The sequence below is a fragment of the Oncorhynchus nerka genome, linkage group LG12 (genome assembly GCF_034236695.1).
Source record: "Oncorhynchus nerka isolate Pitt River linkage group LG12, Oner_Uvic_2.0, whole genome shotgun sequence".
Taxonomy (NCBI): Eukaryota; Metazoa; Chordata; class Actinopteri; order Salmoniformes; family Salmonidae; genus Oncorhynchus; species Oncorhynchus nerka.
Genome location: NC_088407.1, coordinates 4,032,412 through 4,059,495, shown reverse-complemented (window position 1 = coordinate 4,059,495; position 27,084 = coordinate 4,032,412). Strand labels below are relative to the sequence as shown.

Below are 27,084 nucleotides of genomic sequence, written 5' to 3'. Positions count from 1 at the left end.
GAGCACAGACAGATCTGGGATCAGGCTAGTGGGCTTGACAATGACAACAATGGAGTTAGCAAGAGCACAGACAGATCTGGGATCAGGCTAACAAAATATTTGCATAAATGTTTAAACACGTTATCGTCATGACATCAATATTTGGTCGTTGGGTTCGCTCACAGTGGGGTGTCTGAAATGGCACCCTATAGGCACCCTATACAGAGTGCACAGGGACTGACACTGCCAATTCTGACGTTCTCTGACCCAATACAGAACGCATCAGTCTCAAATGATGCCCTATCCCCTACGCAGTGCACCCCTATCCCCTACGCAGTGCACCCCTATCCCCTACGCAGTGCACCCCTATTCCCCTACGCAGTGCACCCCTATTCCCCTACGCAGTGCACCCCTATTCCCCTACGCAGTGCACCCCTATTCCCCTACGCAGTGCACCCCTATCCCTTACGCAGTGCACCCCTATCCCCTACGCAGGTGTGTTAGCCTGTAGCGTCCGTGCTGAAGAACACCAGAGGTAGTAATGACCGAGCCTTCAGGAAGGTTTCTTTCATTACAAGCTACAGCCTGTGATCTGTGAACGGAGGGAGGGAGGGATGGATAGAAAAATGGATCACTGGTCTCCAGTCCCATCCCCCTCTACCATGGGGTTGTTGTTACCACGAGGAGGGCAGAGACAGGCCCTCTCTACTGGTCTCTGTTCCCATCCCCCTCTACCATGGGGTTGTTGTTACCATGAGGAGGGCAGAGACAGGCCCTCTCTCTACTGGTCTCTGTTCCCATCCCCCTCTACCATGGGGTTGTTGTTACCACGAGGAGGGCAGAGACAGGCCCGCTCTACTGGTCTCTGTTCCCATCCCCCTCTACCATGGAGTATCTCTCACAGGGGTTAATGTTACACCATGCAGAGGGCAGAGAGACGGGCCAGGAGAACACACAGGGAACGGTTGCCATGACGTTACGCTCCAGGAAGTTAAACACAGGGTTCCACCACGTCCTTGACAGGTAGTTGTTAGAAGCCCCGCGCAGAGCCTGAACACAAAATGTAAAGATTTAGTTTAGAATTATTATTATTTATTTTTTTTAAACAATAAATATACATTTTGAGGGGTTTATTTTGAAAAAGACAATCGTATAATAAGCCATTGGATTCCTAGAGATGTAAATCAGAAAGGTCAGAGTTCATCAAAGTCTGAACTAAAGAGAACGCTTTGAAATCAGTTGAGGCTGTTGTGTGACGTAAACTATCTATATTCACACAGCAACCATCATTACTAGACATTATGGTTGAGATATATCCTGTGTGTATATATATATATATTTTGACCAAATACTTAATTTCCACCATAATTTGCTAATAAATTCATTCAAAATCCTACAATTGTTTTCTCATTTTGTCTGTCATAGTTGAAGTGTACCTATGATGAAAATTACAGGCCTCTCTCATCTTTTTAAGTGGGAGAACTTGCACAATTGGTGGCTGACTAAATACTTTTCCCCCCACTGTATATCCTGTGTATGTATGTATATACACTGCTCAAAAAATTAAAGGGAACACTAAAATAACACATCCTAGATCTGAATGAATGAAATATTCTTATTAAATACTTTTTTCTTTACATAGTTGAATGTGCTGACAACAAAAATCACGCAAAAATTATCAATGGAAATCAAATGTATCAACCCATGGAGGTCTGGTTTTGGAGTCAAACTCAAAATTAAAGTGGAAAACCACACTACAGGCTGATCCAACTTTGATGTAATGTCCTTAAAACAAGTCAAAATGAGGCTCAATAGTGTGTGTGGCCTCCACGTGCCTGCATGACCTCCCTACAACGCCTGGGCATGCTCCTGATGAGGTGGTGGATGGTCTCCTGAGGGATCTCCTCCCAGACCTGGACTAAAGCATCCGCCAACTCCTGGACAGTCTGTGGTGCAACGTGGCGTTGGTGGATGGAGCGAGACATGATGTCCCAGATGTGCTCAATTGGATTCAGGTCTGGGGAACGGGCGGGCCAGTCCATAGCATCAATGTCTTCCTCTTGCAGGAACTGCTGACACACTCCAGCCACATGAGGTCTAGCATTGTCTTGCATTAGGAGGAACCCAGGTCCAACCGCACCAGCATATGGTCTCACAAGGGGTCTGAGGATCTCATCTCGGTACCTAATGGCAGTCAGGCTACCTCTGGCGAGCACATGGAGAGTTGTGCGGCCCCCCAATGAAATGCCACCCCACACCATGACTGACCCACCGCCAAACCGGTCATGCTGGAGGATGTTGCAGGCAGCAGAACGTTCTCCACAGCATCTCCAGACTCTGTCACGTCTGTCACGTGCTCAGTGTGAACCTGCTTTCATTTGTGAAGAGCACAGGGCGCCAGTGGCGTATTTGCCAATCTTGGTGCTCTCTGGCAAATGCCAAACGTCCTGCAAGGTGTTGGGATGTAAGCACAACCCCCACCTGTGGACGTCGGGCCCTCGTACCACCCTCATGGAGTCTGTTTCTGACCATTTGAGCAGACACATGCACATTTGTGGCCTGCTGGAGGTCATTTTGCAGGGCTCTGGCAGTGCTCCTCCTGCTCCTCCTTGCACAAAGGCGGAGGTAGAGGTCCTGCTGCTGGGTTGTTGCCCTCCTACGGCCTCCTCCATGTCTCCTGATGTACTGGCCTGTCTCCTGGTAGCGCCTCCATGCTCTGGACACTACGCTGACAGACACACAGCAAACCTTCTTGCCACAGCTCGCATTGATGTGCCATCCTGGATGAGCTGCACTACCTGAGCCACTTGTGTGGGTTGTAGACTCAGTCTCATGCTCCCACTAGAGTGAAAGCACCGCCAGCATTCAAAAGTGACCAAAACATCAGCCAGGAAGCATAGGAACCGAGAAGTGGTCTGTGGTCACCACCTGCAGAACCACTCCTTTATTGAGGGTGTCTTGCTAATTGCATATAATTTCCACCTGTTGTCTATTCCATTTGCACAACAGCACGTGACATTTATTGTCAATCAGTGTTGCTTCCTAAGTGGACAGTTTGATTTCACAGAAGTGTGATTGACTTGGAGTTACATTGTGTTGTTTAAGTGTTCCCTTTATTTTTTTGAGCAGTGTGATATATATATATATCCTACCTGTGTGTGTGTATATGGGGCGGCAGGGTAGCCTAGTGGTTAGAGTGTGTTGGACTAGTAACCGGAAGGTTGCAAGTTCAAACCCCCGAACTGAAAAGGTACAAATCTGTCGTTCTGCCCCTGAACAGGCAGTTAACCCACTGTTCCTAGGCTGTCATTGAAAATAAGAATTTGTTCTTAACTGACTTGCCTAGTTAAATAAAGGTAAAATTAAAAATTTAAAATATATATATATCTCTTACCTGTGTGTTGGCCATGGTGTGGTACCACCAGAAGAGGCGTGACGTAACAAAGTAGGCGAAGACAACATCAATGCTGTAATGCTCATGACCAATCAGGATACAGACCACGCCCACAACACTGAGCAACCAGCACAACCACACGTACCACCACATCTTCTTGGGGGAGTCTGAGGAGGTAAACAAATAAAACGTAGTTACAACACAACCTCATGTGTCAAATTCTTTTTGCCCCCATTTTTCCCCCCAAAACAGCCCTTTTCCCCAATTCAAAATACACTTTTCAGAGCCTCACAGGACTGGTAAATATACTACATGATCATGCACATACACATTGGACATTATCAAAAGTATGTGGACACCTGCTCATCAAACATTCCAAAATCATGGGCATTAATATGGAGTTGGTCCCCCTTTGCTGCTATAACAGCCTCCACTCTTCTGGGAAGACTTTCCACTAGATGTTGGAACATTGCTGCTATAACAGCCTCCACTCTTCTGGGAAGGCTTTCCACTAGATGTTGGAACATTGCTGCTATAACAGCCTCCACTCTTCTGGGAAGGCTTTCCACTAGATGTTGGACCATTGCTGCTATAACAGCCTCCACTCTTCTGGGAAGGCTTTCCACTAGATGTTGGAACATTGCTGCTATAACAGCCTCCACTCTTCTGGGAAGGCTTTCCACTAGATGTTGGAACATTGCTGCCATAACAGCCTCCACTCTTCTAGGAAGGCTTTCCACTAGATGATGGAACATTGCTGCTATAACAGCCTCCACTCTTCTGGGAAGGCTTTCCACTAGATGTTGGAACATTGCTGCTATAACAGCCTCCACTCTTCTGGGAAGGCTTTCCACTAGATGTTGGAACATTGATCTCGACATACCATTACTGTATGGACCTCGCTTTGTGCCCAGGGGCATTGTCATGCTGAAACAGGAAAGGACCTTCCCCAAACTGTTGCCACAAAGTTGGAAGAACAGAATCATCTAGAACGGTCCCAGGTTAGAGAGGCCCCCCGACCCGGTCCCAGGTTAGAGAGGCCCCCCGACCAGGTCCCAGGTTAGAGAGGCCCCCCGACCAGGTCCCAGGTTAGAGAGGCCCCCCGACCAGGTCCCAGGTTAGAGAGGCCCCCCGACCAGGTCCCAGGTTAGAGAGGCCCCCCGACCAGGTCCCAGGTTAGAGAGGCCCCCCGACCAGGTCCCAGGTTAGAGAGGCCCCCGACCAGGTCCCAGCTTAGAGAGGCCCCCGACCAGGTCCCAGCTTAGAGAGTCCCCCCGACCCGGTCCCAGGTTAGAGAGGCCCCCGACCCGGTCCCAGGTTAGAGAGGCCCCCGGACCCGGTCCCAGGTTAGAGAGGCCCCCGACCCGGTCCCAGGTTAGAGGGCCCCCGACCCGGTCCCAGGTTAGAGAGGCCCCCGACCCGGTCCCAGGTTAGAGAGGCCCCACGACCCGGTCCCAGGTTAGAGAGGCCCCCGACCCGGTCCCAGGTTAGAGAGGCCCCGACCTGGTCCCAGGTTAGAGAGGCCCCCGACCCGTCCCAGGTTAGAGAGGCCCCCGACCAGGTCCCAGGTTAGAGAGGCCCCCCGACCCGGTCCCAGGTTAGAGAGGCACCCGACCCGGTCCCAGGTTAGAGAGGCACCCCGACCCGGTCCCAGGTTAGAGGCCCCCCGACCAGGTCCCAGGTTAGAGGCCCCCCGACCAGGTCCCAGGTTAGAGAGGCCCCCGACCCGGTCCCAGGTTAGAGAGGCCCCCCGATCCCAGGTTAGAGAGGCCCCCCGACCCGATCCCAGGTTAGAGAGGCCCCCAGACCCGGTCCCAGGTTAGAGAGGCCCCCAGACCCGGTCCCAGGTTAGAGAGGCCCCCAGACCCGGTCCCAGGTTAGAGAGGCCCCCAGACCCGGTCCCAGGTTAGAGAGGCCCCCAGACCCGGTCCCAGGTTAGAGAGGCCCCCAGACCCGGTCCCAGGCCGGTCCCAGGTTAGAGAGGCCCCCCGACCCGGTCCCACTAGAGAGGCCCCCCGACCCGGTCCCACTAGAGGGGTGGCCTCCTTTCTGTAACACTTCTCTATTTCCTAAATAAAATAAGAATCTAATTTCTTACACTAAATAAACAGGTATGTCATTGTGAGGGTTACAGAGAGAGAGTGTGTGTGTGTGTGTGTGTGTGTGTGTGTGTGTGTGTGTGTGTGTGTGTGTGTGTGTGTGTACGTACACTCTTGGATAAACAGGTATGTCATTGTGAGGGTTACAGAGAGAGTGTGTGTGTGTGTGTGTGTGTACGTACACTCTTGGATAAACAGGTATGCCAGTGTGAGGGTTACAGAGTGTGTGTGTGTGTGTACGTACACTCTTGGATAAACAGGTATGCCAGTGTGAGGGTTACAGAGTGTGTGTGTGTGTGTACGTACACTCTTGGATAAACAGGTATGTCATTGTGAGGGTTACAGAGAGAGTGTGTGTGTGTGTGTGTGTGTGTGTGTGTGTGTGTGTGTGTGTGTGTACGTACACTCTTGGATAAACAGGTATGTCATTGTGAGGGTTACAGAGTGTGTGTGTGTGTGTACGTACACTCTTGGATAAACAGGTATGCCAGTGTGAGGGTTACAGTGTGTCCACTGTAGAGGAAGTCTCCACACATGAGGTGACCCCCGGTGATTGACAGGCCTCCTCCACTAATCAGACCCAGGATACGCCACACCATCCCTTCAGAGTCACCATAAAGCTAGGAGGGGGGGGGGTAGAGAGTTTTAGATAACAATGGACTGATCCTGGCTTAATTAACATACTGCAATGGGCTGATCCTGGCTTAATTAACATACTGCAATGGACTGATCCTGGCTTAATTAACATACTGCAATGGACTGATCCTGGCTTAATTAACATACTGCAATGGACTGATCCTGGCTTAATTAACATACTGCAATGGACTGATCCTGGCTTAATTAACATACTGCAATGGACTGATCCTGGCTTAATTAACATACTGCAATGGACTGATCCTGGCTTAATTAACATACTGCAATGGACTGATCCTGGCTTAATTAACATACTGCAATGGACTGATCCTGGCTTAATTAACATACTGCAATGGACTGATCCTGGCTTAATTAACATACTGCAATGGACTGATCCTGGCTTAATTAACATACTGCAATGGACTGATCCTGGCTTAATTAACATACTGCAATGGGCTGATCCTGGCTTAATTAACATACTGCAATGGGCTGATCCTGGCTTAATTAACATACTGCAATGGGCTGATCCTGGCTTAATTAACATACTGCAATGGACTGATCCTGGCTTAATTAACATACTGCAATGGACTGATCCTGGCTTAATTAACATACTGCAATGGACTGATCCTGGCTTAATTAACATACTGCAATGGACTGATCCTGGCTTAATTAACATACTGCAATGGACTGATCCTGGCTTAATTAACATACTGCAATGGGATGATCCTGGCTTAATTAACATAATGCAATGGGCTGATCCTGGCTTAATTAACATACTGCAATGGGCTGATCCTGGCTTAATTAACATACTGCAATGGACTGATCCTGGCTTAATTAACATACTGCAATGGACTGATCCTGGCTTAATTAACATACTGCAATGGACTGATCCTGGCTTAATTAACATACTGCAATGGACTGATCCTGGCTTAATTAACATACTGCAATGGACTGATCCTGGCTTAATTAACATACTGCAATGGGATGATCCTGGCTTAATTAACATAATGCAATGGGCTGATCCTGGCTTAATTAACATACTGCAATGGGCTGGTCCTGGCGTATTCTATGCATAATTTCTACAATGTTCCTGGTAATAGTGAAACCATTGGGAGCCACAGTGTGTGTGTGTGTGTGTGTGTGTCCCCAATGACATATATAAACCTTGAATTGCTGATGCTATTGTATTGGCTGATGTATGTATTGGCCAAATTGAGCCCCACAGCGGAGGTGTCATAATACCCATAAAACCTAGCGGTCAAACAGGGAAATGTTTTCAATCGTTTTTTCCTCCATTCAATTTTCCCCCATAGGGGATTTTAGAAACACTTAAAATAAGGGCTGTGTTTCGTGTAGGTCTACCCTTTGATAACGGAGTAAAAAAAAAGGTGACTATTTCCCTGTTTGACCGCTAGGTTTCATGGGTATTATGACTCATAATGTGGTATTCAATGAGAGGCGTTGAAGCCACCGGTCAAGCCAAATTGGCCCTACCCAGCAGGAGCCAATAGGAATGAATGGAATTCTACAGCATTTCAGTTAAAAGTTTCAAGGACAACATTAAATGTATTTTATTATTATTTGTTGTGGGAACAATAACATTAGTGCTTTATAAAATTAAAGGAAAATGTTATATATATATATATATATATCTCACAATCTAATTTTTCAGCATGATAATGCACGGCCCCATGTCGCAAGGATCTGTACACAATTCCTGGAAGCTGAAAATGTCCCAGTTCTTCAATGTCGCCCGTTGAGCATGTTTGGGATGCTCTGGATCAACGTGTACGACGATGCGTGTTCCAGTTCCTGCCAACTTCACACAGCCATTGAAGAGGAGTGGGACAACATTCCACAGGCCACAATCAACAGCCTGATCAACTCTATGTGAAGGAGGTGTGTCACACTGCATGAGGCAAATGGTCACACCAGATACTGACTGGTGTTCTAATCCACACCAGATACTGACTGGTGTTCTGATCCACACCAGATACTGACTGGTGTTCTAATCCACGCCAGATACTGACTGGTGTTCTAATCCACGCCAGATACTGACTGGTGTTCTAATCCACGCCAGATACTGACTGGTGTTCTAATCCACGCCAGATACTGACTGGTGTTCTAATCCACAGATAGACTGGTGTTCTAATCAGATACTGACTGGTGTTCTAATCCACACCAGATACTGACTGGTGTTCTAATCCACACCAGATACTGACTGGTGTTCTAATCCACACCAGATACTGACTGGTGTTCTAATCCACACCAGATCCTGGTGTTCTAACACACCAGATACTGACTGGTTTTCTGATCCACACCAGATACTGACTGGTGTTCTAATCCACACCAGATACTGACTGGTGTTCTAATCCACACCAGATACTGACTGGTGTTCTAATCCACACCAGATACTGACTGGTGTTCTAATCCACACCAGATACTGACTGGTGTTCTAATCCACACCAGATACTGACTGGTGTTCTAATCCACTGACTGGTGTTCTAATCCACGAGATACTGACTGGTGTTCTAATCCACACCAGATACTGACTGGTGTTCTAATCCACACCAGATACTGACTGGTGTTCTAATCCACACCAGATACTGACTGGTTTTCTAATCCACACCAGATACTGACTGGTGTTCTAATCCACACCAGATACTGACTGGTTTTCTAATCCACGCCAGATACTGACTGGTGTTCTAATCCACACCAGATACTGACTTCTAATCCACACCAGATACTGACTGGTGTTCTAATCCACACCAGATACTGACTGGTGTTCTAATCCACCAGATACTGACTGGTGTTCTAATCCCAGATACTGACTGGTGTTCTAATCCACACCAGATACTGACTGGTGTTCTAATCCACGCCAGATACTGACTGGTGTTCTAATCCACGCCAGATACTGACTGGTGTTCTAATCCACACCAGATACTGACTGGTGTTCTAATCCACACCAGATACTGACTGGTTTTCTAATCCACGCCAGATACTGACTGGTGTTCTAATCCACGCCAGATACTGACTGGTGTTCTAATCCACACCAGATACTGACTGGTGTTCTGATCCACACCAGATACTGACTGGTTTTCTGATCACACCAGATACTGACTGGTTTTCTGATCACACCAGATACTGACTGGGTTTTCTGATCCACACCAGATACTGACTGGTGTTCTAATCCACACCAGATACTGACTGGTGTTCTAATCCACACCAGATACTGACTGGTTTTATGATCCACACCAGATACTGACTGGTTTTTCTGATCCACACCAGATACTGACTGGTTTTTCTGATCCACACCAGATACTGACTGGTTTTTCTGATCCACACCAGATACTGACTGGTTTTTCTGATCCACACCCCTACCCTTTTTAAGGTGTCTGTGACCAACAGATTCACATCTGTATTCCCAGTCATGTGAAATCCATAGATTAGGGCCTAATTAATTAATTTAAATTGACTGATTTCCTAATATGAACTATAACTCAGTAAAATCATTGAAATTGCTGCATGTTGACTTCATATTTTTTGTTCACTATAAATGCATTTCTGTAGATTCCAAAATATATTTTACAAAATGGTGCCCCATCAGTCATCTAGTCTCCACGTGAATCATGAATCCTCATTTGGTTCCTGCCTTTCTAGGGAGTTTTTCCTAGCCACCCCTCAGAGCCTGGTTCCTCTCTAGGTTTCTTCCTAGGTTCTGGCCTTTCTAGGGAGTTTTTCCTAGCCACCCCTCAGAGCCTGGTTCCTCTCTAGGTTTCTTCCTAGGTTCTGGCCTTTCTAGGGAGTTTTTCCTAGCCACCCCTCAGAGCCTGGTTCCTCTCTAGGTTTCTTCCTAGGTTCTGGCCTTTCTAGGGAGTTTTTCCTAGCCACCCCACATAGCCTGGTTCCTCTCTAGGTTTCTCCCTAGGTTTTGGCCTTTCTAGGGAGTTTGTCCTAGCCAACGTGCTTCTACACCTGCATTGCTTGCTGTTTGGTGTTTTTAGGCTGGGTTTCTGTACAGCACTTTGAGACATCAGCTGATGTAAGAAGGGCTTTATAAATACATTTGATGATCATTGTGTACCTTGGGAGCGCAGGTGAAGTGTTTGCCAGGGACAGGTAGCGTGGTGACGTACATGGTGACACAGCGGTACATGTACAACGTCCCAATCATGAAGAAACACCTCCGACCGATGATGGACCTGGAGGGGGAAGTTACCACAATTAGAACAGCAGTCTACACCAACAGCCTTGCAGTCTACACCAATAGCCGTGCAGTCTACACCAATAGCCGTGCAGTCTACACCAACAGCCTTGCAGTCTACACCAACAGCCTTGCAGTCTACACCAACAGCCGTGCAGTCTACACCAACAGCCCTGCAGTCTACACCAACAGCCCTGCAGTCTACACCAACAGCCTTGCAGTCTACACCAACAGCCTTGCAGTCTACACCAACAGCCTTGCAGTCTACACCAATAGCCTTGCAGTCTACACCAATAGCCTTGCAGTCTACACCAATAGCCTTGCAGTCTACACCAACAGCCGTGCAGTCTACACCAACAGCCCTGCAGTCTACACCAACAGCCGTGCAGTCTACACCAATAGCCTTGCAGTCTACACCAATAGTCGAAAAACACAGTTCAGTCACAGTGGTTCTAACAACGTATAGAGACATAATATAACATTTAAAAATGTCTCTCTATTCCTTTGAAAAACGTTTGTGAGTGTAATATTTAAGGTCTATTGTTTATTTTATTTTTTTCCCACTTTGCTTTTGTCAATGTAAACATGCGTTTCCAGTGCCAATAAAGTTATTTGAATTGAAAAGAAATTACTTGTGTTTGAGGAACAGCCACTGTATGAACCAGAGTCCCACCAACACCATCCCGTTGACTTCGGTGACCGTAAACGCCCACGGTACACGGTCCACATAGTCGAAGAACTTATCCGGTAACGGGGGACTGACCGATTTATCCGGTACCCGTTCGTGTACGACGGTGATGATGACGGTGGTCAGGATGAGGTTGAATAAGGCGTACACAAACGCCACCCCTGTTTTCCACCATTCCCGCGGCAACAGGTTGCCTCGGCCTTCCGGTACCGAAATCTTGACGTAGTCACTGTGTTTCCGGAGACCGTTGCTAAGCGACCGGATCAGTCTGCTGGATTTGGTCCGTCGGTCGTCCTGGTTGTGCTTGGACTTAGTGTTAGGGATGTGGTCCGTTATCGTTGATGACGAAGGGTTGCCGCGAGGGTTGCCGTTGGAGACGATGTGAGGCGGTGGTGGCGGCGGCTGGGACTCCATTGTCACAGAGACCTCAAAGTGGGAGTGGCCTCCAGTCGGTCTCGCCTCGTCTTCGTGCATCAGTTCTGGGGTGGCTATTTTGAGACACTCAACCGGCCAATCAGCAGGCTCCAAACATGTCTTTTAACCAATCAGCAGTCTCCAAAAACAAATATATAATCCAGAAACTTCCAGCAAGGTGTGACCTCCGACCTCCGATAATGTTTGGTGGGTTAGAGGTACCTGATCAATGTGATCAATAATCCTATCAGCTCTAGTCTGGTCAAATCAATCAGCTCTGAGGTCATCAACAATGTCAGAGACCTTTAGAAACACCTGTAAAACACAAACACACACAGACATCAGAAACTGTCCAGGAGACGAGAACCTGTTTCTACCTGATCAAATAAAAAGGAACTGAAATGTACAAAAAGAGGAGGAAGGGGTGAAAACCTGTTTCACAGGGCAATAGCTAGCTAGCTCAGGAGGCTGGTGAGGACGGGGCTCGTGGTAAAGGCTGGAGCGGAGTCAGTGGAATGGGATCAAACACATCGTTTCCATGGTTTCCATGGGATCAAACACATGGTTTCCATGGGATCAAACACATGGTTTCCATGGTTTCCATGGGATCAAACACATGGTTTCCATGGTATCAAACACATCATTTCCATGATTTGATGCCGTTCCATTGGCTCCGTTCCAGACGTTATAATGAGCCGTCCTGCCCTCAACAGCCTCCACTGACACACAGAAAGACAGGCTGTTTTCAGAGCTCTCAGGGGCAGTTTCCCCAGACACATTTTAAGCCTAGTTCTAGGATTTTGAAAAGCATTCTTAATGCCGCTTATTTAAAAAGCTTTTTTAGTCCAGGACTGGACGTTGATCTGTGTCTGGGGAAACCAGCCCTCAGTGGTCAGAGAGGACAGGCAGGTAACAAGGTGTGTTCTCTTCTACCTGCACTCTCTGTACAGTCACACTCAGTCAACACAGGTGAGAGATGTTCCGATCCTACCTGTAGGAATGTTGGTTTTGACTCAGAGTAACCAGAGAGAGAGAAAGAGCCACACCTTAAAACCTCACACACACACACATTCCTCACTCGTTAAACCACAGGTGATGTCACACACACACACCTCTGTGTGCTTTAATAGTCTTGTTGAAACACAACAATGAGGAGTTCAGACTGCTACAACAACTGGCAGGATGGAGGGAGGGAGGGAGGGAGGGAGGGGGAGGGGTGGAGGGGCTATTCATAGAATGTGAATCACAATGCAATCCTCTAAAACAATTACATTACCTAGGTAACTAAACACCACTGTTACGTAACACACACATTGTTGGAGAAAAGTATATTGAGTGAGTGAGTGAGTGAGTGAGTGAGTGATACTCATGCTACAAATCCTCTTTCTCCATATCATATCTGGCCTGCGTGTTAATGTGTGACTGACCCCCCTCTAACAGTCTGTCTTTCTCCCATGAATCTAAACTGTCTTTCTCCCATGAATCTAAAGCGTCTTTCTCCCATGCCTCTAATCTAAAGCGTCTTTCTCCCATGCCTCTAATCTAAACCGTCTTTCTCCCATGCCTCTACTCTAAACCGTCTTTCTCCCATGCCTCTACTCTAAACCGTCTTTCTCCCATGCCTCTACTCTAAACCGTCTTTCTCCCATGCCTCTACTCTAAACCGTCTTTCTCCCATGCCTCTACTCTAAACCGTCTTTCTCCCATGCCTCTACTCTAAACCGTCTTTCTCCCATGCCTCTACTCTAAACCGTCTTTCTCCCATTAATCTAAACCGTCTTTCTCCCATGCCTCTACTCTAAACCGTCTTCCTCCCATGCCTCTAATCTAAACAGTCTTTCTCCCATTAATCTAAACCGTCTTTCTCCCATTAATCTAAACCGTCTTTCTCCCATTAATCTAAACCGTCTTTCTCCCATTAATCTAAACCGTCTTTCTCCCATGCCTCTAATCGAAACCCCATGTCTTTCTCCCATGCCTCTAATCTAAACCGTCTTTCTCCCATGCCTTTCTCCCATGCTCTAAAACCGTCTTTCTCCCATGCCTCTACTCTAAACCGTCTTTCTCCCATGCCTCTAATCTAAACCGTCTTTCTCCCATGCCTCTACTCTAAACCGTCTTTCTCCCATGCCTCTACTCTAAACCGTCTTTCTCCCATGCCTCTACTCTAAACCGTCTTTCTCCCATGCCTCTACTCTAAACCGTCTTTCTCCCATGCCTCTACTCTAAACCGTCTTTCTCCCATGCCTCTATGCCTCTTTCTCCCATGCCTCTCTAAACCGTCTTTCTCCCATGCCTCTACTCTAAACCGTCTTTCTCCCATGCCTCTACTCTAAACCGTCTTTCTCCCATGCCTCTACTCTAAACCGTCTTTCTCCCATGCCTCTACTCTAAACCGTCTTTCTCCCATGCCTCTACTCTAAACCGTCTTTCTCCCATGCCTCTACTCTAAACCGTCTTTCTCCCATGCCTCTACTCTAAACCGTCTTTCTCCCATGCCTCTACTCTAAACCGTCTTTCTCCCATGCCTCTACTCTAAACCGTCTTTCTCCCATGCCTCTACTCTAAACCGTCTTTCTCCCATGCCTCTACTCTAAACCGTCTTTCTCCCATGCCTCTACTCTAAACCGTCTTTCTCCCATGCCTCTACTCTAAACCGTCTTTCTCCCATGCCTCTACTCTAAACCGTCTTTCTCCCATGCCTCTACTCTAAACCGTCTTTCTCCCATGCCTCTACTCTAAACCGTCTTTCTCCCATGCCTCTACTCTAAACCGTCTTTCTCCCATGCCTCTACTCTAAACCGTCTTTCTCCCATGCCTCTACTCTAAACCGTCTTTCTCCCATGCCTCTACTCTAAACCGTCTTTCTCCCATGCCTCTAATCTAAACCGTCTTTCTCCCATTAATCTAAACCGTCTTTCTCCCATGCCTCTACTCTAAACCGTCTTTCTCCCATGCCTCTACTCTAAACCGTCTTCCTCCCATGCCTCTAATCTAAACAGTCTTTCTCCCATTACTCTAAACCGTCTTTCTCCCATGCCTCTACTCTAAACCGTCTTTCCCATCCCTATCTAAACTCTTTCTCCCATGCCTCTAATCTAAACCGTCTTTCTCCCATGCCTCTACTCTAAACCGTCTTTCTCCCATTAATCTAAACCGTCTTTCTCCCATGCCTCTACTCTAAACCGTCTTTCTCCCATGCCTCTAATCTAAACCGTCTTTCTCCCATGCCTCTACTCTAAACCGTCTTTCTCCCATGCCTCTAATCTAAACCGTCTTTCTCCCATGCCTCTAATCTAAACCGTCTTTCTCCCATGCCTCTACTCTAAACAGTCTTTCTCCCATTAATCTAAACCGTCTTTCTCCCATGCCTCTACTCTAAACCGTCTTTCTCCCATGCCTCTAAACCGTCTTTCTCCCATCTAAACAGTCTTTCTCCCATTAATCTAAACCGTCTTTCTCCCATGCCTCTAATCTAAACCGTCTTTCTCCCATTAATCTAAACCGTCTTTCTCCCATGCCTCTACTCTAAACCGTCTTTCTCCCATTAATCTAAACTGTCTTTCTCCCATGCCTCTACTCTAAACCGTCTTTCTCCCATGCCTCTACTCTAAACCGTCTTCCTCCCATGCCTCTAATCTAAACAGTCTTTCTCCCATTAATCTAAACAGTCTTTCTCCCATTAATCTAAACAGTCTTTCTCCCATTAATCTAAACAGTCTTTCTCCCATGCCTCTACTCTAAACCGTCTTCCTCCCATGCCTCTAATCTAAACAGTCTTTCTCCCATTAATCTAAACCGTCTTTCTCCCATGCCTCTACTCTAAACCGTCTTTCTCCCATTAATCTAAACCGTCTTTCTCCCATTAATCTAAACCGTCTTTCTCCCATGCCTCTAATCTAAACCGTCTTTCTCCCATTAATCTAAACCGTCTTTCTCCCATGCCTCTAATCTAAACCGTCTTTCTCCCATGCCTCTAATCTAAACCGTCTTTCTCCCATGCCTCTAATCTAAACCGTCTTTCTCCCATGCCTCTAATCTAAACAGTCTTTCTCCCATGCCTCTAATCTAAACAGTCTTTCTCCCATGCCTCTACTCTAAACCGTCTTTCTCCCATTAATCTAAACCGTCTTTCTCCCATGCCTCTAATCTAAACCGTCTTTCTCCCATTAATCTAAACCGTCTTTCTCCCATGCCTCTAATCTAAACCGTCTTTCTCCCATGCCTCTAATCTAAACCGTCTTTCTCCCATTAATCTAAACAGTCTTTCTCCCATGCCTCTACTCTAAACCGTCTTTCTCCCATTAATCTAAACCGTCTTTCTCCCATGCCTCTAATCTAAACCGTCTTTCTCCCATTAATCTAAACCGTCTTTCTCCCATGCCTCTAATCTAAACCGTCTTTCTCACCTTAATCTAAACCGTCTTTCTCCCATTAATCTAAACCGTCTTTCTCCCATGCCTCTACTCTAAACCGTCTTTCTCCCATTAATCTAAACCGTCTTTCTCCCATGCCTCTACTCTAAACCGTCTTTCTCCCATTAATCTAAACCGTCTTTCTCCCATGCCTCTAATCTAAACCGTCTTTCTCCCATGCCTCTAATCTAAACCGTCTTTCTCCCATGCCTCTAATCTAAACCGTCTTTCTCCCATGCCTCTAATCTAAACCGTCTTTCTCCCATGCCTCTAATCTAAACCGTCTTTCTCCCATGCCTCTAATCTAAACAGTCTTTCTCCCATGCCTCTAATCTAAACAGTCTTTCTCCCATGCCTCTAATCTAAACAGTCTTTCTCCCATTAATCTAAACCGTCTTTCTCCCATGCCTCTAATCTAAACCGTCTTTCTCCCATTAATCTAAACCGTCTTTCTCCCATGCCTCTAATCTAAACCGTCTTTCTCCCATGCCTCTAATCTAAACCGTCTTTCTCCCATGCCTCTAATCTAAACCGTCTTTCTCCCATGCCTCTAATCTAAACCGTCTTTCTCCCATGCCTCTAAACTCTAAACCGTCTTTCTCCCATTAATCTAAACCGTCTTTCTCCCATTAATCTAAACCGTCTTTCTCCCATTAATCTAAACCGTCTTTCTCCCATTAATCTAAACCGTCTTTCTCCCATTAATCTAAACCGTCTTTCTCCCATTAATCTAAACCGTCTTTCTCCCATTAATCTAAACCGTCTTTCTCCCATGCCTCTACTCTAAACCGTCTTTCTCCCATTAATCTAAACCGTCTTTCTCCCATTAATCTAAACCGTCTTTCTCCCATGCCTCTACTCTAAACCGTCTTTCTCCCATGCCTCTAATCTAAACCGTCTTTCTCCCATTAATCTAAACAGTCTTTCTCCCATTAATCTAAACCGCCTTTCTCCCATGCCTCTACTCTAAACCGTCTTTCTCCCATTAATCTAAACAGTCTTTCTCCCATGCCTCTACTCTAAACCGTCTTTCTCCCATGCCTCTAATCTAAACCGTCTTTCTCCCATGCCTCTAATCTAAACCGTCTTTCTCCCATGCCTCTAATCTAAACCGTCTTTCTCCCATGCCTCTAATCTAAACAGTCTTTCTCCCATGCCTCTAATCTAAACAGTCTTTCTCCCATGCCTCTAATCTAAACAGTCTTTCTCCCATTAATCTAAACAGTCTTTCTCCCATGCCTCTAATCTAAACCGTCTTTCTCCCATGCCACTAATCTAAACCGTCTTTCTCCCATTAATCTAAACCGTCTTTCTCCCATGCCTCTAATCTAAACCGTCTTTCTCCCATGCCTCTAATCTAAACCGTCTTTCTCCCATGCCTCTAATCTAAACCGTCTTTCTCCCATGCCTCTAATCTAAACCGTCTTTCTCCCATGCCTCTAATCTAAACCGTCTTTCTCCCATGCCTCTAATCTAAACCGTCTTTCTCCCATGCCTCTAATCTAAACAGTCTTTCTCCCATGCCTCTAATCTAAACAGTCTTTCTCCCATGCCTCTAATCTAAACAGTCTTTCTCCCATTAATCTAAACAGTCTTTCTCCCATGCCTCTAATCTAAACCGTCTTTCTCCCATGCCTCTAATCTAAACCGTCTTTCTCCCATTAATCTAAACCGTCTTTCTCCCATGCCTCTAATCTAAACCGTCTTTCTCCCATGCCTCTAATCTAAACCGTCTTTCTCCCATGCCTCTAATCTAAACCGTCTTTCTCCCATGCCTCTACTCTAAACCGTCTTTCTCCCATGCCTCTAATCTAAACCGTCTTTCTCCCATGCCTCTAATCTAAACCGTCTTTCTCCCATGCCTCTACTCTAAACCGTCTTTCTCCCATGCCTCTACTCTAAACCGTCTTTCTCCCATTAATCTAAACCGTCTTTCTCCCATTAATCTAAACCGTCTTTCTCCCATGCCTCTACTCTAAACCGTCTTTCTCCCATTAATCTAAACCTTCTTTCTCCCATGCCTCTACTCTAAACCGTCTTTCTCCCATGCCTCTAATCTAAACCGTCTTTCTCCCATGCCTCTACTCTAAACCGTCTTTCTCCCATGCCTCTACTCTAAACCGTCTTTCTCCCATGCCTCTACTCTAAACCGTCTTTCTCCCATGCCTCTACTCTAAACCGTCTTTCTCCCATGCCTCTACTCTAAACCGTCTTTCTCCCATTAATCTACTCTAAACCGTCTTTCTCCCATTAATCTAAACCGTCTTTCTCCCATTAATCTAAACCGTCTTTCTCCCATTAATCTAAACCGTCTTTCTCCCATTAATCTAAACCGTCTTTCTCCCATTAATCTAAACCGTCTTTCTCCCATTAATCTAAACCGTCTTTCTCCCATTAATCTAAACTGTCTTTCTCCCATTAATCTAAACCGTCTTTCTCCCATTAATCTAAACAGTCTTTCTCCCATGCCTCTACTCTAAACCGTCTTTCTCCCATTAATCTAAACCGTCTTTCTCCCATGCCTCTACTCTAAACCGTCTTTCTCCCATTAATCTAAACAGTCTTTCTCCCATGCCTCTAATCTAAACAGTCTTTCTCCCATGCCTCTAATCTAAACCGTCTTTCTCCCATGCCTCTAATCTAAACCGTCTTTCTCCCATTAATCTAAACAGTCTTTCTCCCATGCCTCTACTCTAAACCGTCTTTCTCCCATGCCTCTAATCTAAACCGTCTTTCTCCCATGCCTCTACTCTAAACCGTCTTTCTCCCATGCCTCTACTCTAAACCGTCTTTCTCCCATGCCTCTAATCTAAACCGTCTTTCTCCCATTAATCTAAACAGTCTTTCTCCCATTAATCTAAACCGTCTTTCTCCCATGCCTCTACTCTAAACCGTCTTTCTCCCAGGCCTCTAATCTAAACCGTCTTTCTCCCATGCCTCTAATCTAAACCGTCTTTCTCCCATTAATCTAAACCGTCTTTCTCCCATGCCTCTAATCTAAACCGTCTTTCTCCCATTAATCTAAACCGTCTTTCTCCCATGCCTCTAATCTAAACCGTCTTTCTCCCATGCCTCTAATCTAAACCGTCTTTCTCCCATGCCTAATCTAAACCGTCTTTCTCCCATGCCTAATCTAAACCGTCTTTCTCCCATGCCTCTACTCTAAACCGTCTTTCTCCCATTAATCTAAACCGTCTTTCTCCCATGCCTCTAATCTAAACCGTCTTTCTCCCATGCCTCTAATCTAAACATGCCTCTAATCTAAACCGTCTTTCTCCCATGCCTCTACTCTAAACCGTCTTTCTCCCATTAATCTAAACCGTCTTTCTCCCATGCCTCTACTCTAAACCGTCTTTCTCCCATGCTAAACTCTCCCATGCCTCTCTAAACAGTCTTTCTCCCATTAATCTACTCTAAACCGTCTTTCTCCCATTAATCTAAACCGTCTTTCTCCCATTAATCTAAACCGTCTTTCTCCCATTAATCTAAACAGTCTTTCTCCCATGCCTCTACTCTAAACCGTCTTTCTCCCATTAATCTAAACCGTCTTTCTCCCATGCCTCTACTCTAAACCGTCTTTCTCCCATTAATCTAAACAGTCTTTCTCCCATGCCTCTAATCTAAACAGTCTTTCTCCCATGCCTCTAATCTAAACCGTCTTTCTCCCATGCCTCTAATCTAAACCGTCTTTCTCCCATTAATCTAAACAGTCTTTCTCCCATGCCTCTACTCTAAACCGTCTTTCTCCCATGCCTCTACTCTAAACCGTCTTTCTCCCATGCCTCTACTCTAAACCGTCTTTCTCCCATGCCTCTAATCTAAACCGTCTTTCTCCCATTAATCTAAACAGTCTTTCTCCCATTAATCTAAACCGTCTTTCTCCCATGCCTCTACTCTAAACCGTCTTTCTCCCAGGCCTCTAATCTAAACCGTCTTTCTCCCATTAATCTAAACAGTCTTTCTCCCATTAATCTAAACCGTCTTTCTCCCATGCCTCTAATCTAAACCGTCTTTCTTAATCCCGTCTTTCTCCCATGCCTCTAATCTAAACCGTCTTTCTCCATGCCTCTAATCTAAACCGTCTTTCTCCCATGCCTCTACTCTAAACCGTCTTTCTCCCATGCCTCTAATCTAAACCGTCTTTCTCCCATTAATCTAAACCGTCTTTCTCCCATGCCTCTAATCTAAACCGTCTTTCTCCCATTAATCTAAACCGTCTTTCTCCCATGCCTCTAATCTAAACCGTCTTTCTCCCATGCCTCTAATCTAAACCGTCTTTCTCCCATGCCTCTAATCTAAACCGTCTTTCTCCCATGCCTCTAATCTAAACCGTCTTTCTCCCATGCCTCTAATCTAAACCGTCTTTCTCCCATGCCTCTAATCTAAACCGTCTTTCTCCCATGCCTCTACTCTAAACAGTCTTTCTCCCATGCCTCTAATCTAAACCGTCTTTCTCCCATTAATCTAAACCGTCTTTCTCCCATTAATCTAAACCGTCTTTCTCCCATTAATCTAAACCGTCTTTCTCCCATTAATCTAAACCGTCTTTCTCCCATTAATCTAAACCGTCTTTCTCCCATTAATCTAAACCGTCTTTCTCCCATTAATCTAAACCGTCTTTCTCCCATTAATCTAAACCGTCTTTCTCCCATTAATCTAAACAGTCTTTCTCCCATGCCTCTACTCTAAACAGTCTTTCTCCCATTAATCTAAACCGTCTTTCTCCCATGCCTCTACTCTAAACCGTCTCTCTCCCATGCCTCTACTCTAAACCGTCTTTCTCCCATGCCTCTACTCTAAACCGTCTTTCTCCCATTAATCTAATCTAAACCGTCTTTCTCCCAAACGCCTCTAATCTAAACAGTCTTTCTCCCATTAATCTAAACCGCCTCTAATCTAAACCGTCTTTCTCCCATTAATCTAAACCGTCTTTCTCCACTTAATCTAAACCGTCTTTCTCCCTACGCCTCTAATCTAAACCGTCTTTCTCCCATTAATCTAAACCGTCTTTCTCCCATGCCTCTCCCATAAATCTAAACCGTCTTTCTCCCATGCCTCTACTCTAAACCGTCTTTCTCCCATGCCTCTAATCTAAACCGTCTTTCTCCCATTAATCTAAACCGTCTTTCTCCCATGCCTCTACTCTAAACCGTCTTTCTCCCATTAATCTAAACCGTCTTTCTCCCATGCCTCTACTCTAAACAGTCTTTCTCCCATGCCTCTACTCTAAACCGTCTTTCTCCCATGCCTCTACTCTAAACCGTCTTTCTCCCATGCCTCTACTCTAAACAGTCTTTCTCCCATGCCTCTACTCTAAACCGTCTTTCTCCCATGCCTCTACTCTAAACAGTCTTTCTCCCATGCCTCTACTCTAAACAGTCTTTCTCCCATGCCTCTACTCTAAACAGTCTTTCTCCCATGCCTCTACTCTAAACCGTCTTTCTCCCATGCCTCTAATCTAAACCGTCTTTCTCCCATGCCTCTTTCTCCCATTAATCTAAACAGTCTTTCTCCCATGCCTCTACTTTCTAAACATTCTTTCTCCCATGCCTCTCTTTCTCTAAACTAAACAGTCTTTCTCCCATGCCTCTATCTAAACCGTCTTTCTCCCATGCCGTCTTTCTCCCATTAATCTAAACCGTCTTTCTCCCATGCCTCTACTCTAAACAGTCTTTCTCCCATGCCTCTACTCTAAACAGTCTTTCTCCCATGCCTCTACTCTAAACAGTCTTTCTCCCATGCCTCTACTCTAAACAGTCTTTCTCCCATGCCTCTACTCTAAACCGTCTTTCTCCCATGCCTCTACTCTAAACCGTCTTTCTCCCATGCCTCTACTCTAAACAGTCTTTCTCCCATGCCTCTACTCTAAACAGTCTTTCTCCCATGCCTCTACTCTAAACAGTCTTTCTCCCATGCCTCTAATCTAAACCGTCTTTCTCCCATGCCTCTACTCTAAACAGTCTTTCTCCCATGCCTCTACTCTAAACCGTCTTCCTCCCATGCCTCTAATCTAAACCGTCTTTCTCCCATTAATCTAAACCGTCTTTCTCCCATGCCTCTAATATAAACAGTCTTTCTCCCATTAATCTAAACAGTCTTTCTCCCATTAATATAAACCGTCTTTCTCCCATGCCTCTACTCTAAACCGTCTTTCTCCCATGCCTCTATTCTAAACTGTCTTTCTCCCATTAATCTAAACAGTCTTTCTCCCATGCCTCTACTCTAAACCGTCTTTCTCCCATTAATCTAAACCGTCTTTCTCCCATGCCTCTACTCTAAACCGTCTTTCTCCCATGCCTCTAATCTAAACCGTCTTTCTCCCATTAATCTAAACCGTCTTTCTCCCATGCCTCTAATCTAAACCGTCTTTCTCCCATTAATCTAAACAGTCTTTCTCCCATGCCTCTACTCTAAACAGTCTTTCTCCCATTAATCTAAACCGTCTTTCTCCCATTAATCTAAACCGTCTTTCTCCCATTAATCTAAACAGTCTTTCTCCCATGCCTCTACTCTAAACAGTCTTTCTCCCATGCCTCTACTCTAAACCGTCTTTCTCCCATGCCTCTACTCTAAACCGTCTTTCTCCCATGCCTCTACTCTAAACAGTCTTTCTCCCATGCCTCTACTCTAAACAGTCTTTCTCCCATGCCTCTACTCTAAACAGTCTTTCTCCCATTAATCTAAACCGTCTTTCTCCCATGCCTCTACTCTAAACCGTCTTTCTCCGATTAATCTAAACCGTCTTTCTCCCAGGCCTCTAATCTAAACCGTCTTTCTCCCATGCCTCTACTCTAAACCGTCTTTCTCCCATTAATCTAAACCGTCTTTCTCCCATGCCTCTAATCTAAACCGTCTTTCTCCCATTAATCTAAACCGTCTTTCTCCCATGCCTCTACTCTAAACCGTCTTTCTCAAATGCCTCTACTCTAAACCGTCTTTCTCCCATGCCTCTAATCTAAACCGTCTTTCTCCCATGCCTCTACTCTAAACCGTCTTTCTCCCATGCCTCTAATCTAAACCGTCTTTCTCCCATGCCTCTACTCTAAACCGTCTTTCTCCCATTAATCTAAACCGTCTTTCTCCCATGCCTCTAATCTAAACCGTCTTTCTCCCATTAATCTAAACCGTCTTTCTCCCATTAATCTAAACCGTCTTTCTCCCATGCCTCTACTCTAAACAGTCTTTCTCCCATGCCTCTACTCTAAACCGTCTTTCTCCCATGCCTCTACTCTAAACCGTCTTTCTCCCATGCCTCTAATCTAAACAGTCTTTCTCCCATGCCTCTAATCTAAACAGTCTTTCTCCCATGCCTCTACTCTAAACCGTCTTTCTCCCATGCCTCTACTCTAAACCGTCTTTCTCCCATGCCTCTACTCTAAACCGTCTTTCTCCCATTAATCTAAACCGTCTTTCTCCCATGCCTCTAATCTAAACCGTCTTTCTCCCATTAATCTAAACCGTCTTTCTCCCATTAATCTAAACCGTCTTTCTCCCATGCCTCTACTCTAAACCGTCTTTCTCCCATGCCTCTAATCTAAACAGTCTTTCTCCCATTAATCTAAACAGTCTTTCTCCCATTAATCTAAACAGTCTTTCTCCCATGCCTCTAATCTAAACAGTCTTTCTCCCATGCCTCTACTCTAAACCGTCTTTCTCCCATTAATCTAAACCGTCTTTCTCCCATTAATCTAAACCGTCTTTCTCCCATTAATCTAAACCGTCTTTCTCCCATGCCTCTAATCTAAACCGTCTTTCTCCCATGCCTCTAATCTAAACCGTCTTTCTCCCATGCCTCTACTCTAAACCGTCTTTCTCCCATGCCTCTACTCTAAACCGTCTTTCTCCCATGCCTCTAATCTAAACCGTCTTTCTCCCATGCCTCTACTCTAAACCGTCTTTCTCCCATGCCTCTACTCTAAACCGTCTTTCTCCCATGCCTCTAATCTAAACCGTCTTTCTCTCATTACTCTTGTATAGGGTTGCAAAGGGTCGGAAACTTTCGAGTTTGTGGCATATTTTGATGAAACTATCCCCAATTCAATGGAAGTGCAACCCTCTGCATGCACAGTGCATTCTTCCATCACATTGTACAGCTGATATATGAAGCATAAAGCAGTTCAATTAGGCAGTGAACGTGAACCCTGTAAGAGTCCTGGATCTAGTTGTCAGACAAGTCCCCAAGTTGGCCCTCTGTTGTTGTCTGTATCTCTAGTGATATTGGCCCTCTGTTGTCGTCTGGATCCCTAGTGATATTGGCCCTCTGTTGTTGTCTGTATCCCTAGTGTTGTCGTCTGGATCCCTAGTGATATTGGCCCTCTGTTGTAGTCTGTATCCCTAGTGATATTGGCCCTCTGTTGTTGTCTGTATCTCTAGTGATATTGGCCCTCTGTTGTTGTCTGTATCCCTAGTGATATTGGCCCTCTGTTGCTGTCTGTATCTCTAGTGATATTGGCCCTCTGTTGCTGTCTGTATCCCTAGTGATATTGTCCCTCTGTTGTTGTCTGGATCCCTAGTGATATTGGCCCTCTTGTTGTTGTCTGGATCCCTAGTGATATTGGCCCTCTTGTTGTTGTCTGGATCCCTAGTGATATTGGCCCTCTTGTTGTTGTCTGGATCCCTAGTGATATTGGCCCTCTTGTTGTTGTCTGGATCCCTAGTGATATTGGCCCTCTTGTTGTTGTCTGGATCCCTAGTGATATTGGCCCTCTTGTTGTTGTCTGGATCCCTAGTGATATTGGCCCTCTTGTTGTTGTCTGGATCCCTAGTGATATTGGCCCTCTTGTTGTTGTCTGGATCCCTAGTGATATTGGCCCTAGTGATATTGGCCCTCTTGTTGTTGTCTGGATCCCTAGTGATATTGGCCCTCTTGTTGTTGTCTGGATCCCTAGTGATATTGGCCCTCTGTTGTTGTCTGTATCCCTAGTGATATTGGCCCTCTGTTGTCGTCTGTATCCCTAGTGATATTGGCCCTCTTGTTGTTGTCTGTATCCCTAGTGATATTGGCCCTCTTGTTGTTGTCTGGATCCCTAGTGATATTGGCCCTCTTGTTGTTGTCTGGATCCCTAGTGATATTGGCCCTCTTGTTGTTGTCTGTATCCCTAGTGATATTGGCCCTCTTGTTGTTGTCTGTATCCCTAGTGATATCTGCCCTCTTGTTGTTGTCTGGATCCCTAGTGATGTTGGCCCTCTTGTTGTTGTCTGGATCCCTAGTGATATTGGCCCTCTTGTTGTTGTCTGGATCCCTAGTGATATTGGCCCGCTTGTTGTTGTCTGTATCCCTAGTGATATTGGCCCTCTGTTGTTGTCTGTATCCCTAGTGATATTGGCCCTCTTGTTGTTGTCTGTATCCCTAGTGATGTTGTCTGGATCCCTAGTGATGTTGGCCCTCTTGTTGTTGTCTGTATCCCTAGTGATATTGGCCCTCTTGTTGTTGTCTGTATCCCTAGTGATATTGGCCCTCTTGTTGTTGTCTGTATCCCTAGTGATATTGGCCCTCTTGTTGTTGTCTGTATCCCTAGTGATATTGGCCCTCTTGTTGTTGTCTGCTTGATTTACAGCATCAAGGTAAATTACTCCATATTGTCATATGAATTGGACACTACATCTACTGTCCGGATAGACTACTGCAGCAACACCAAAGGCTCTTCCTAATAATGATTCTGGATATTATCATAGCCGTGGTAAGTAAGGGTGCTGCAGCACCAAAGGCTCTTCCTAATAATGATTCTGGATATTATCATAGCCGTGGTAAGTAAGGGTGCTGCAGCACCAAAGGCTCTTCCTAATAATGATTCTGGATATTATCATAGCCGTGGTAAGTAAGGGTGCTGCAGCACCAAAGGCTCTTCCTAATAATGATTCTGGATATTATCATAGCCGTGGTAAGTAAGGGTGCTGCAGCACCAAAGGCTCTTCCTAATAATGATTCTGGATATTATCATAGCCGTGGTAAGTAAGGGTGCTGCAGCAGCCCCTGAAAAATCGGAATTATTATTATTTTTTTCACAAAAACAATGACAACATCTAATGCTGACTTCAACTTGGCTTTCCATACAAATCCTATCATTAAAAAAAAGAAACCTGTTTTTTTTTTTGGTCACTTTGTGATGACAAAAACAGCAATAGTGAGATTAATGCTACCACTATTCATGGGTTTATTATGTGTGCCTGTGTTTGGCACATAGGCTACAGAAACATCACCAAGGATCCAATCTATATAGTCAGGCAATGTCCACATTATTCCCTCATAGTTTAGAATGTAAGAACTAGAATGCCAATTAGAATATCAATTAGAATGTCAAGAGGCCCGAGTTCCCAAGTTGGGGGGTGGATGACCATTCAAATAGTTCCCAGTTGTTTTGAACGCTCGGAATTCGGAGATTACCGAGTTCCCGGTTGTCTTGAACGCGGCATCATTCACACGCCACAGTCAAAGGGAGAGTAGTGTAAACACAACGCAAACCGGTTACAGTTTAATTAAGAACCAAACAAAACAAAACCAGAGTTTCTATTGGACACATTCCGGTCCCTCCCCGTGGCATTCCGTTTTGCAACATAATCGGCGTAATGGAACAGGCTCAAAGTAAGCAACACTTCTCGCCGCCATCATCACAACATACGGGTAATATAACAAATATTATCATTCTCACCGGGCGATAATAACATGAAGGATTTACGTAGGTGAAATATAAGTTAGGAGTCCTCTGTGTTTAAGTACTGGAAATAGTTAAGTCTTTAATATTAACTGGATATTCGACCCGCAAAGCCAGTCGGAAGCAATTCACCTGTTGAAAGGTGAGCTATGGCGACAACACCTTCTCTAACTCTTAAAACTTTTTACCTGCGCTCTTAGGGAAATGAAACCAACAAACATTCTCAAGTTAGGCTAATTAAACAATGTATCCCAACATTCAAAAAAGCAGCTTACCTGTGTTCAGTAACGTGTAAGTTCGAAACAAGTCTGTGACCTTTTTTGTCTTCCTCCTCTGTGTTGAGTTGTCTTCTCTTACCTTGGGTGTGTAAATCACAGCTCCCCTCCTGTCAGACAAGACACGCCCTCTTCAGCAAAACACGCCCCCCTATAGCTTCCTATTACATTTGATCAATTATCAAAACTATCCAGAATGTGCATTTCTATATATATATATATTTTTTTACAATAGCCCAATTTCATTTAAAAAGGTGTCGATTAAATTTAAAGGTCTTTAAAAAAAAAATTCAGGCAGATAACTGGTTCTCCCTGCCCAAATAAGGTACAC

The 27,084-nt window shown here is 45.3% G+C and overlaps 2 protein-coding genes across 4 annotated transcripts in view; one reads left to right on the top strand and one right to left on the bottom strand.

Moving 5' to 3' along the window:
* Window positions 1-380: 380 nt before the first annotated feature.
* On the bottom strand, window positions 381-26,891 carry LOC115126800 (phosphatidylcholine:ceramide cholinephosphotransferase 2-like). The gene is made up of 6 exons (XM_065025148.1): window positions 26,754-26,891; window positions 10,942-11,726; window positions 10,190-10,307; window positions 5,939-6,092; window positions 3,374-3,540; window positions 381-1,029 (listed from the first exon to the last, which is right to left on the bottom strand). The coding sequence occupies exons 2-6, from the start codon at window positions 11,469-11,471 to the stop codon at window positions 835-837; spliced, it is 1,164 nt and encodes a 387-aa protein (XP_064881220.1). The 5' UTR covers window positions 11,472-11,726; window positions 26,754-26,891; the 3' UTR covers window positions 381-834.
* LOC135574224 (aminoacyl tRNA synthase complex-interacting multifunctional protein 1-like) overlaps window positions 26,392-27,084 on the top strand; it is a 70,086-nt gene continuing 69,393 nt past the window's right edge. Inside the window, exon 1 of one of the 3 annotated variants that reach the window (XM_065025153.1) lies at window positions 26,392-26,447. The gene's annotated coding sequence lies outside the window, so the exon portion shown is untranslated. Of the gene's footprint in view, window positions 26,448-26,507; window positions 26,621-27,084 lie in introns of those variants that run through there. The other 2 variants (XM_065025154.1, XM_065025155.1) reach the window with 2 other exon arrangements.